The 12,305-nt window shown below is 43.3% G+C and overlaps 1 protein-coding gene across 3 annotated transcripts in view; it reads right to left on the reverse strand.

Moving 5' to 3' along the window:
* Positions 1-1,223: 1,223 nt before the first annotated feature.
* Positions 1,224-12,305, reverse strand: part of SMIM29 (small integral membrane protein 29) — a 38,193-nt gene continuing 27,111 nt past the window's right edge. For all 3 annotated transcript variants that reach the window (XM_075195734.1, XM_075195735.1, XM_075195736.1), the window contains one exon: positions 1,224-2,410. In XM_075195734.1, coding sequence (XP_075051835.1) covers positions 2,342-2,410 — 69 coding nt within the window. In that variant the 3' untranslated portion in view covers positions 1,224-2,341. The remainder of the gene's footprint in view (positions 2,411-12,305) is intronic.

The raw sequence follows: 12,305 nt of genomic DNA on the forward strand, positions 1-12,305 counted from the left end.
CTTTCAACATTTTTTTATGGGTAAAGCCCACCTTCGTCTATCTACTTGTCTAAATGTCTGTCTAATGACCTCTTATTCTTCTACCTGTGTCAATGTGTTGGAAAAACTCAGGAATGTCATTTTCAGCATCAGCAAATGCATGCAGATAATTTATGCAACACTGCTGTGCCACTACGTTGTACGTATTGTATTTTTTTAAATTAAAGTATCATGTATTTGTGCCACTGCTCTGTTACTAATTTTAGACAGCCAGCTCGCTGCAGTCTTTGGCCAAAATTGGTAGACATTTGGACAGTTGTGAAGAGATCATTAGAAAATAGACTGTAAATGAATGCTAATGCTATAAATAGTAATGTAGGAGCAAAAATAGCTCAAGTACATGATGTTACCGATTTTTCAAAAGTTTTAATTAAATCCAGATCTAAATCCAAAAGCTTTCAGGATTTTTGGTAAAAACCAGAACCAGAACCAAAACCCAAAGAACTTTTAGGTCCACACACAACTCTACTTTATAATGTATACAACCTAAATATGTGTCACAGATTCAAACTTTCAATAAAGTTACTTATTTTTACTCAAGGTTATGAAGCTTTATTAGAGCAATTTGTACATTTTGTTTTCAGGTAATGCTAAACTCGATACCCTCTCTTGAGGGATTAATACAATGCGATTATACTTTATGAAAGGTTAAACTTGATGGACCGGTCTTATTTTTTTTCAACCTTACTAAACTATGAGGGAGGGAGAGAAAGTACCCCCTTTTCTGATGGAGAGATCTGTCCTGTCAATGAGAGGGGGAGAACTAATAACCCATTTATATTCCAACATGGATGGCACAATGAAAGAAAAAAACAAAAAAAACATTGTCCTACCACTGACTGTGATAACATTGCAAAGATGGGATCAATAAAGCACAAACCTCTTATTAAATAATGAATATAAACAAGTGCATACAGTTTGGTATATAATATAGTGTTATTTAAAAGTGACAGTGCAGCTTAATATTACACAAAGGTGTAAATGTGCCCTAAACCAGAGGTTGTTCTACCTACCCACGAGTTCTGTACCTTTTGTACTTAACCATAGCAACCAATTGGACATTTGCTTTCTTTATCTAACTTGCACCCGACATATAAAAGCTAATTGCGGTGTGATTGCTTTGGATTATTGCAAACCTGCACCCTCTGAGCAATGTTAGTATATAACACTCGCTGTCTTCAAAGCAATGTACAAGCCAAACAAAGTGGTTTAATGACAAACAATAAACTTTACTTTTTCAACAGCTATTACAAGGTGATTAAGGGTTTTCTCTTTCATGTCCTTCCCATAGTGGCAAATGCTCAACTTCATTCATACAGTCTATAAAATAACTTAAGTTTCTTTTATAATTACAAAATAATAATCTCCATCAGCTAATTAAGGTAGGGAAAATATTACATGAAATCATTATGACACAGTATTGACACATCCACTTAGGATTGATGAAGAAAAGGAACTGTGAAGCTTGGCCTTAAGGGGGTACTTTGAGAGAGAGGGTCAAATATACCCTTAACTATGTTTAGGAGTGAAGGCAAATTGAGACTATTTTTTTTTCACCTGATTATATAGTATATATTTATTATGCAAAAACCTTGATTAGGTTTGGTTTTCTTACAAATTGGCATATGGACAACATGTGCTGACTTTCTTGTCTAGTGTCCATACATACATATTTTGTGTACACAAGTAGCTTAACAGGAGCTTCTGTGTTTTAGTGGTTTTGGCATGGCCATGGGCTTCTATAAGAAACTGTGCACCTTTTTATGATAAGGCACTAGTATAATTTACTACCAACTACACCAGAAAAGGGGATATTTGAGTAAAAAATAAATAAAAACACAGTCTAGGATATAGTGCCGCCGCCACCATATAAGAAGTAAAAATGTGACAACTGTGTTTGGGCAAACAGAACACAGTTCAAACATATACTCAATCGTCAACTTGTGTGCTGTAACTGTGAATTCAGCAGCATACCTCTTACCCATAGAAGCCATTTCATTTGCACTAGAAGTTGCCTTTGCAGCATGATCCATTGGATGCACATAAGAGACTACTGAATAGCCTGTGCAGATGTTTTCCATACAAAAATATACAATTGAGTATATTGACAAACATACCTCAATTTATATATTCATATGCAAAGATACACACTTTATTAACATAAGTGAAGAAAAATTGTTTATGTACATAATACATTAACTATTAAAACCACTGTAAATAAAGAATTGTTGTTTGGTTTTAGACAGGGGAGGATGCCATGTTCTTTCTCAGCCCATGTCCAGACTGGTTCGGAGAGAGTGACTTATGCTGTCACATCCCTTAATGATGCCCTTTTATATTGATGATATCCACTTGTCCAGCCATGGACTACCTATAATAAATGAGGTAGAAAAGCAGAAATAATTAAATATCAAATTATCACCCAACCTCCTAATATCACCCACGTCATACAGTTATTCATTACTGATCCCTAAAGAATAATTGTATTATGTTTCTTTCACATGATTCATATGGTACTATTTAACTAACCCTATCTGGCTGACCACTGTGAATAGTTCATATCTCGTTCATGTGCACAGGGCCACCTTCAGCAATCATGGGGCCCAGTACGGGCCCCCTGTGTCCCCCGGCAACAGCAACATGAGCAACAGCAACACATACTTACCTGGGGGCCCCTCTGGTCTCTGCTACTCTGTTTTCAGCCTGGCTGTCACCGTGATGCGATCGCAGGGGTGGATGAATCATTCCCCTGCGATCATGTGCTCTAACTGTGACAGCCAGATCACATGATCGCAGGGCCTGGCTGTCACGGAGACCAGCGGGGCCCCAGGTAAGTCTGTGCTGCGCTGTTGTACCGGGCCTCCTGGTGAGCCCGGGCCCGGTACAACAGTACCCCCCGTACCCCCCTGATGGCGGCCCTGCATGTGCATTCTATATTTATCAAAAATAAAAATAAAATGTGCACTTGGAATGGTCAAAGGTCTGTTGTCTGACACATGGGTCTTTAGAAGACTTGTAACTCTGCGTGAAGATTGCACCTTCTTAAGTGAAAGCAGACACATTACACACAAAGCAAAAATATAAAACAAACATATGCACATAGTGGGGCTCATTTAATGTTGGACGTACAAAGCAGACACATGTCCAACTCTACATGAGCCCCACTAAGTCTATTCCAAAGCTCCCTAAAATAGTATAAGAAAGTCTGCAAGCATCTAATAAATACAGTAAGCACTCTATTGGTCACAAGAGAACTGCAGCAGCTGTATTCTATCTTCAAATTCCCAAATTTGATTCTAGTCAACTGTATTTCCAACCCTCCACAGTTGCTACCGACTATAAACTGATAAAAAAAATATACTTTATTATCAATCCATTACATGCAAAACACTAACTTGCCTTCCTGGAATCTTTTTACATAGCTTTGTGAAATATAACAACTAACATAAAGAAGGCCACATTTAGCAATCCTCCCACACAATCTCAGGGTAGAGACATTATTACTTTCCAATTTGGACACACATGTGGGTAGCCAATTTAGTCTAGGCCCAGCTATACTGCGATGGGCCACCAGCCAGATCCCTTTCGGCATCACCATGTCTCACCATGATTACACACACAAGCGATACAGGTTATATTCCAACCACATTTAATAACATGCTCATTAAGGATACCAAAATTATTAAAGGGTTCGTTATCAGGCATCTTGGTTGTTCTGGGGTCAGCATACACACAGCTCAGTCATTTACTGAAAAGCTGTACATACTTAGTGTAGTTATAACAGTCTAATCATTCTTTCATTAACATTTTCTTGCTGCTTTTTATCAGCAGACAATGGGTCTAGATTAAACCACCAGCTGGATGCAGTCGTCTATAAATGTAAATAGCTACACATTCCAATCTACTAGTACAGTGCAGGTGATTATGGGGTTGGAACGAAATATGCTGAGCCCCATAGTAAAATTTGGAAACAGGGCCCAGTAATGCCCCCTGTCTTCCTGCGGTCTCTGCTCTTTTGAGCACACATGGGGACCTGCACATATGCAAGGAAGCCCAGCTTTTGCTTCACTCCGCTTGACTTGACATTATAATGGATGGAGACAGTGATAAAACTACTGCCATTGCATGGAATGCTGTGACTGTAGGTCCCATTCATCTCCAGGCCCCATAGATACTGCAATGATGGTAGTTCTGTCAGTGCCACAAGGTATTTTCACTTTCAGCAAGAAGAGATCTGTAGTGCAATGTTTGTACCTTTCCCTTGATTAAAGTCAATTAATTGGTAGCAAAAATATCACTTTATTATTAATGTTTATTTATATGGTGCCACAAAATGTCTGCAGCGCTGTACAGGAACAAACAATAGGACAGTACAAGGTGAAACAGCACGGTACAATTAACAGTTAAAACTATAACTCAGGCAGATCAAAGGCAAAGCTAAAAAGAAAGGCTGAAAGGGTGAGGGATATTCAGCACATGCTGGAAACCTGTGGCCAGGAGGGTTGGGCTCATCTAACAGGTTAAGAGCGACTGAAAGGTGGTGATAAAAGCAAGAGAGGAGTCAGTGGGCAGAAGGGCCAAGAAGGAGGTGGGCAGAGTTGCTGGAGAGCAAAGTTTAATGTGGTGGAAACAGGAGGACAGAGGGCCCTGCTCTAAGCAGCTTACAATCTAAAGGGAGGGGCAGACATACAGAAGACAAGGGAACAGAGTCACATGGAGAGCGTGAGAGGAAGGGGGAAGAAGGGATGAGACAGAGAGGTAACAAGGTGGGTAGTTAACCCACCTTTTTTTAAGAAAAGGTTGGATTTTTAATACCCGTTTGAAGGTGCACAGATTTGGGGATGTCCTAATAGAGCGAGGAAGATTCCAATGGAGTGGGGGTAATGCGGGAGAAGTCTTGAATACGAGAGTGAGAGGAGTTAATTAGAGGGGAGTAGTGTCGACGATAATTGGCCGATCGCAGTGGGCAGGATGGAGTGTGAATAAAGATGATATTTATTGCGTAAACTATTCTCAGACTTAAAAGACGATAATTTCAGATGAATGTCAAAGCTAAGATGGCTGAATAGGCTACATCTGGCTATTATCAGTGATTTTCTGTACTTACAGACCTGGAGACACAGCTGTGCATCAGGAGTTGGCAACCCTTGTCGCACACCTCACCAACGGCTGTCTACCTAAGGGGGTTCAGTAAGGAAGACCTACTCGGCATCTGATCTTCAGCGGCGCTGGTTATGTGGTTTGGGACCCTGCGCCTCCTGCCCTGAGGCCGTGCTACTTCTGGCTCACCCACACCTCTACTCCATGTGCCCAGCGGAAGGGTAAGAAACACCAGCCAGCATCTGTTATAATCTTGTATGTGTATAGCGCCACTTTGGGTGGCCTACTGCCCTGTGCCTACTTTGGGTCTTTTCACTCTGTATTGGCCCTGCAGTTTGGGCCCATCCTGCCTCCCCTGCTTATACCACTGTTCACACTAGCAGAATTTCACGCCTGAATAGTTAGCTGGCATAACGCTTGTCACATAGTGACTCTTCAATAATCCATCGGCCAGGAATACGGCTCCTTTTCACCAAGCTGGCCTCCCGTCAACCTTCCTGTTCCGCTGCCTGACTCAACACTATAAAATGACTTGGTTCTAATTATGTAATTGTGTCCCTCTGGACCCTGAGCTACACCCTGTGGAACAACCAGGTTTCCCTCATCTTTACCACCTCCCTATCCTCCCTTTCCACCCCTCTTTCCAAAATGCCTAAAGGGAAAAAATCTACAGGAGGAGACCTTCCTCCCCTATCTATCCAAGCAAAAAAGCCAGCCTAGATCGGGTTAACATCCTGAATCAGGATCTGACGAAGACAACCGCTCCCTCATTACTCACCGGGACTTTCTGTCCCTCCTCAAGGAGGTGAAAACGTCGAAGCCTCAGCTCAGGCCCTCCATTCTCTAAAGGACATTGCGGGCATAGGGAATAGAACAAACCATCTTGAACACTGGGTCGAAGAGGTGGTGACGTATCAACAACCAGTTGGTACAGAGTTGGGCCAGCTGCGCCAAGATATTCTCCAGCTGCAGGAGGCTCAGGAGGACCAGGACAACAGGGCTAGGCACAACAATATGAGAATTCGGGGAATACCTGAACATGTTGAGACTGCCCACCTCGAAATCTACCTAAAAAAATTTTTCTCCCCTGTAACTCCCGAAGACCATCTTCTTCTGGACCGCGCCCATCGTGAACTCAGACCCTGTTCTCAAGATCCGTCCCAACCCAGGGATGTTATCCTTAGAATGCACTACTTTACCGCGAAGGAAACCATCATGAAAGAGGTACGTCGACTTCCCTCAATCACCTATGATAACACCACCCTACAAATCTTTCAAGACCTCTCCCCACTCACACTGGCCAAGAGGAGAAATTTCAAACCTATTACTTCACTTCTCCGCAAAAAGGAAAGTAAGTATCGTTGGGGGTTCCCTTTTCGCCTCCTAATCTGGCACCAAGGTTCTATGCTTATGGCCAGAACTCTCATCGAAATCCAAGCTCTACTTCCCAAACTTTGCATTACTACAGGACTCCCTGACATGTCTCCCCTTCCTCAGAGAACGCCTAAAATCAATCCCCCTGGACCGAGTGGACCACAATCCCAACGACATCGTCATTCTACTCGCAAGCCATTGAAGCTTCTGGGACTTGACTTCCTATACCAGGTTAACGCTCTGTGCTTCTCTTCTATTTGTACCTATTTGTACCTTTCATTCCATTTTGCTCTTTCACTGGGGTCTGGTCCTAGATCATGCCTCTAGTGAAACCCCTGTTACTTGGCAGCGGCTCTCGTCTCCACGCCCGCATGTGTTGACTCCGTCTAGTGTTGTGGGGCTTCCCCACTCTCAGAAATGGTGTTGATACTGTCTGGAAGTCTTGCGTGAGAGCTCTACCGAATTCTGTTATGTTGTTTTTGTATTAAGTTTGTTTTACTTACATGTTGGCCCATTTCTGGCACATAGAGTTCATATGTACCTTTGTTGTTGGATCTCGGCTCCTCTTGGCTGCTTCCCCTGCTAAGGGGTGCACTCTACAGTAGCTGGGACTTCCGACTTATGTTATGCGATGTTATACTATACAATGTTAAACCTTGAAGATATATTGTTTTATGTTATGTCTCCACAACATTCACCTTTCCTCTAATATCTATTTCTTACCTCTCATTCCCCCTAAGCTTTACCTTGCTCCTGCCCCCCCATACCCACCCACCTGGAAGTTCCGCTCACGACCTACCACTAGTTTTGTTAATCTTACATTATGTCAGCTATTCCAGAGGGGCGCATACTTGCAGCCGTGCTCTTTGTAATGTGCCCTCTCGCGGCCTGGCCGCAACTCCCTGGAGCTTCTAGCTCCTTTGCTGACCTATGTGCTTCCCCAGCACATAGTATTCCCTCCCAAGGTCGGCACCATAGGTCCTGGCCTATTTCGCCGTGTGACCATCTTCCTGCCCCTCCCCCCCTCACTTCCCTCCTAAATCCTTCCCCTCCCCTAACTGACCAAACAATGTCAGGTTCTCTCCTGATCTCTTTCCTCCTCGCTGCACATGGGTCTTAGAGTCCTCTCCTTTAATGTTAAAGGGCTGAATAGCCCTCAGAAAAGAGGTAAGCTTTTCACTACCCTCAAACTCCACTTGGGCGATTTAATTTTTCTACAAGAAACACATTTCCAACACAATTCCCATCCCGAGCTCCGCTCCAAAACGTACCCTTTTACACACCATGCATGCGATCACTCAACTAAAAAACGAGGAGTCGCAATTTTATTTGCCCGCCATCTTACTTTCAAACCCATTGATTCCCTTGCTGACAGAGAGGGAAGGTACCTTATTTTAGAAGGCGAACTTAATAATAAACTTTGCACCCTGGTTAATGTTTATGCTCACAACCAACACCAGAATCGCTTTTTTTCAAAACTAGATGTCTTATTGTCCCGCCTTCGTCAGGGAGATCTTATCGTTGTGGGAGACTTTAATACTGTCTTGAATCATTCCTGTGGCTGCACCCCCTGCAGCTTAAGACTCAATATCCTCTGAATCGCTCCTCAGTCATATGAAATCCTAGCTTCTCTACGACTCCTGGAGAGTGAGGAAACCGGCCACGTGGGACAATACATACTACTCCCCACCCCATCATTCTTATTCACGCATTGACATGAGCCTGCTCAGCCATAATTTTGCATTAAACCTCCAGGCGGCTCAAATTCACCCCTATGATTTGGTCTGATCACGCTCCCATTTCTATAGACCTCTGCGGCCTATCAGACCGCTCCCCCCCATGACATGGCGTCTCAATGACTCTCTACTCCACAACGCAGATATACTCTCCCAGCTCGGGGCTCACCTCGAAGATAATTTCGAGATCAACGACAGCCCAGATAATTCTAGAACTACTCTTTGGACGGCACATAAGGCATTCCTGAGGGGATACTTACTTAGCATCACCTTTAGGAAGAAAAAAGAAACCCTTACTAGGACAAACAAATTATCCCTTAAACTACATTCCCTGGAAGCCCTACACAAAGCTACAACAAACCCTGCCACTCTGCCAGCCCTCTGCGAGACCAAAGCCCAACTTGATCTCCTTATTTCCAAACAGGTAGCCAAGCGCCTTAAATGGCTCCGACAATCCTTTTATGAAAAGGGGGACAAGGTGGACAAACTTCTAGCTGCATGGCTTCGATCAGCCAGGACCCACAAAAATATTATATCGATCCATGATTTCAACAACCAACTCCTTCACGACCCCGCTGCTATCAGAGAAGCTTTCCAACAATAAAATTCCACCCTTTACAATCTTCCATCCCCCTGTCCCTTCCTCACAGCAGTTCAACGCCGCACTGATCTCAGATTTCCTTGCTAACCTCTAAACTCCCTAAACTATCCCCTCACGCCCTCCAACACCTCAATGAAGAAATCTCAGTAGATGAAATCCAACTTGCTATTAAATCACAAAAAGAGTGGCAAATCCCCAGGCCCCGACGGCTTTACAGCAGCCTATTATAAAAATTCTCAAGCTTGCTTGCTCCCCACCTGCACTCCCTGTACAATGGGGCCCTTTGAGCATTTCGGGTGGGAAGGGGGTTCCTCGAAGCTTAAATTGTAGTGATTCCAAAGGAAGGACCCACTTCATTGTGTCAGCTATAGACCCATCTCCCTCCTTAACCTGGACCTAAAGACATACGCTAAAATTCTCGCAAACCGCCTGAATGTATTTCTTCCATTAATGATCCATTATGACCAAGTGGGTCTTATCCCAGGGCGCCAGGCGAGGGATAACACCAGAAGAGCCATTTATGTTATCCATATTGCAAACACCAGGAGATCTCCTACTATAATCCTCTCTCTGGATGCTGAAAAACATTTGATAGGATCTCCTGAGGTTTTATGAGAACGGCTCTTGAGGCCTTCGGCTACGCTGGTGACTTTCTCACTGGCGTCCTGGCACTGTGCTACTCGCCCTTGGCTAAAGTCCTAATCAACGGTACACCTTCGAATTCGATATCCATCCAAAATGGTACAAGGCAATGTTGCCCTCTCGCTCCTCTTATTTCGGCTCTGGTGATTGAGCCATTGGCTTCTCAAATCCGATCTAACCCCAACATTTGTGGCGTGCATGGGGGGACATCAACTTCACTTTTTGCGGATGATGTCCTGCTTTCGCTTTCTCAGCAGGCGATCTCCCTCCCCAACCTCTATAATGTTCTCCAGACCTACAGTGTGAAATTTAGCTATAAAATAAATTATACAAAATCAGAGGCCATGCTGGTCCATGTCCCCTCTCAGGAGGCCGAGATGTAACGGTCCTCATTCAAATTTAAATGGCAGACCAAGAAAATAAAATATCTGGGAGTCTATCTTACATCCCGCTATGACCTCCTCTATCAGGAAAACTTCCCACCCCTTTTCTCCAAAACACAATCTGATCTAGCTTCCTGGAACAGTCTTATTATCTTGTGGCTGGGCAGGATCATAGCAGTCAAAATGAATATCATACCCAAATGGCTGTATCTCTTCCAAACCCTACCAGTTGCTGTCCCCACTACCCTCCTATCTAATATCCAGAAAGCTCGGACTCGTTTTATTTGGAATTACAGGCCTCCAAGGGTCTCGCTCAATGTTCTGAAAAAGCCCATCTCTGGGAGCGGTAGAGGTCTACCCGACATCAAGCTATATTATCTGTCTTCCCACTTCTCACAAATTGTTGCATCATATGCCCCCCATGTTCCACTTCCTGGCTTGACCTAGAGGCGGCATATATCGCCCTCCCGAATTCCACACCAATATGGGGTCTACCCCCTATACACCGTACCTCTCCTTCCAAATTACTTCCTACCATTAAATTTGACATCAGGATTTGGGACTCTTACTCCTTTAAACTAAAACTCACATCCGTCCTTTCCCCCTTGACTCCCATTTGGTTTAATCCTATATTTCCTTCTGGCCTCTCCAAGTTGAGACACCACCTTTGGACTCTGGCTGGCCTTAAATTTCCATCAGACTTCTCGAAACAAGGCCAATGGCTTCCACTAGCAGAACTTCAGTCTCGCTCCCCAGCCCTAATGCTTAACCCCTTAGAGTTCTTTCAAATCATCCACTTTTTACGATCCCTACCACCCAAATACTTACTACGTCCCCTCGCCTCATTTGAGAACCTTTGCAAACACCACCCCATGGCTAAGGAATGATATCACAACTTTATAATATCTTTCTTGAATCCACTCTTCACCCTCAGCTCTCACATGAAGTTGACTGGGAGAGGGATCTTGGCCCCTCCCCGGATGAGGAGGTCTGGGAGGACATGAGACTGGCGATAGCCAAAAGCTCCATATCGACCAGACTAAAAGAAACATCCTACAGAATTTATTATCGCTAGTATTATACCCCCACCAGACTTCATACAATTTTCCCCTCCTCGTCGCCTGACTGTTGGCGGGGTTGTGGCCAGATCTGGTGAACCTGTCCAGTTATCACTCCCGTCTGGGACGCGATCCATGACTTTATCAACACTCTATTTGAGGCTCCTGTGGCGAAGGAATTTCTCTCCTTTGTTACCCTCCCCCAGACCTTGATAAATTTTTTAGAAAACTGACTGTACACATGCTCACAGACGCCAAATCCCTTATAGCCCTTAATTGGAAACGCAGCTCTTCTCCATCTCTTTCCGTCCTTAAAAAGCAAATCTGGCATGTGGTAGCCATGGAAGAGATTACTTACTACTTACACGATAGAGGTTATGCTTTCAACCAAGTATGGGCTCCCTGGCAGTTCGTAGAGCACTCGTTCCCCTCTGACCCTCAATGACCTCGTAATGACTCATGTCCGGCAACCAGGACTCTGCTCCTGCTACGCCACCCTTTGACCCTCTAACATTTACATATTACCTTCTTTCCGATCACATTCTTGCATTAACCTTTGTGGTCTTCCCCTCCCTCTCCCTTCTAATTTTCCTTCACCCCTCCCCCCCATTCTATTGTTTGTATTATTGTCTGTTATACCTAAAGAAATGCAAAAATAATGAAAATATGGTCAATTTAAGTGTTCTAAGGTTGCCTTCTCTGGTTTTCACTACAATGTTAATGTCCTTTTATGTACACATTGTAATCTTCATACTTTCGTATTTTATATGCCTTTTATTGTTTGACCATTCAAAATAAAGAATTAAAAAAAAAAAAAAACACATCTGGCTAATGGAACTGGACACATGACAATAGCAATTTGAAGTTCAACATCAGAGTTCTGGGTCTAGTTTAGCTGATGGATTGGTCATTAAGGAATCCTCATTGCAAGATACTTAATAAGAGAGAAAAATATACCAATGAGTGCACAAAATTATCACCTTCTCCTTCAAGCAGGGCTGTTTATTTGCTCAAGGGGTCCTTACAAGGACCATTACACTAGTTGGAGGTGCTAGTAATAGTGATCATCCAGAAGCATAGAAGGTATACTATATATCATGGTCAATCAGAGCACTTTGTTTCTGACACACATGTTGGCAGGGGGTAAACCAGCCCCCTTACCTACCTGGCACCACAAAGTCTGAGATATTACATTCAACCATTAGCATCAGGATGTAATATGTTCTCTAAACATTGTATTTAAATGCAATTTAAATTTAACAAAATTTAACATCAATCTGTGATTTTCAAAATTACTTGCTGTCAAGTTTCCTATCTCTCCAAGATACAGGATGTCACCCACAAAAGAAAAGGCATAGTTAGCATGGGATTT

Source organism: Mixophyes fleayi, chromosome 2 (genome assembly GCF_038048845.1).
Source record: "Mixophyes fleayi isolate aMixFle1 chromosome 2, aMixFle1.hap1, whole genome shotgun sequence".
NCBI classification, from domain to species: domain Eukaryota; kingdom Metazoa; phylum Chordata; class Amphibia; order Anura; family Limnodynastidae; genus Mixophyes; species Mixophyes fleayi.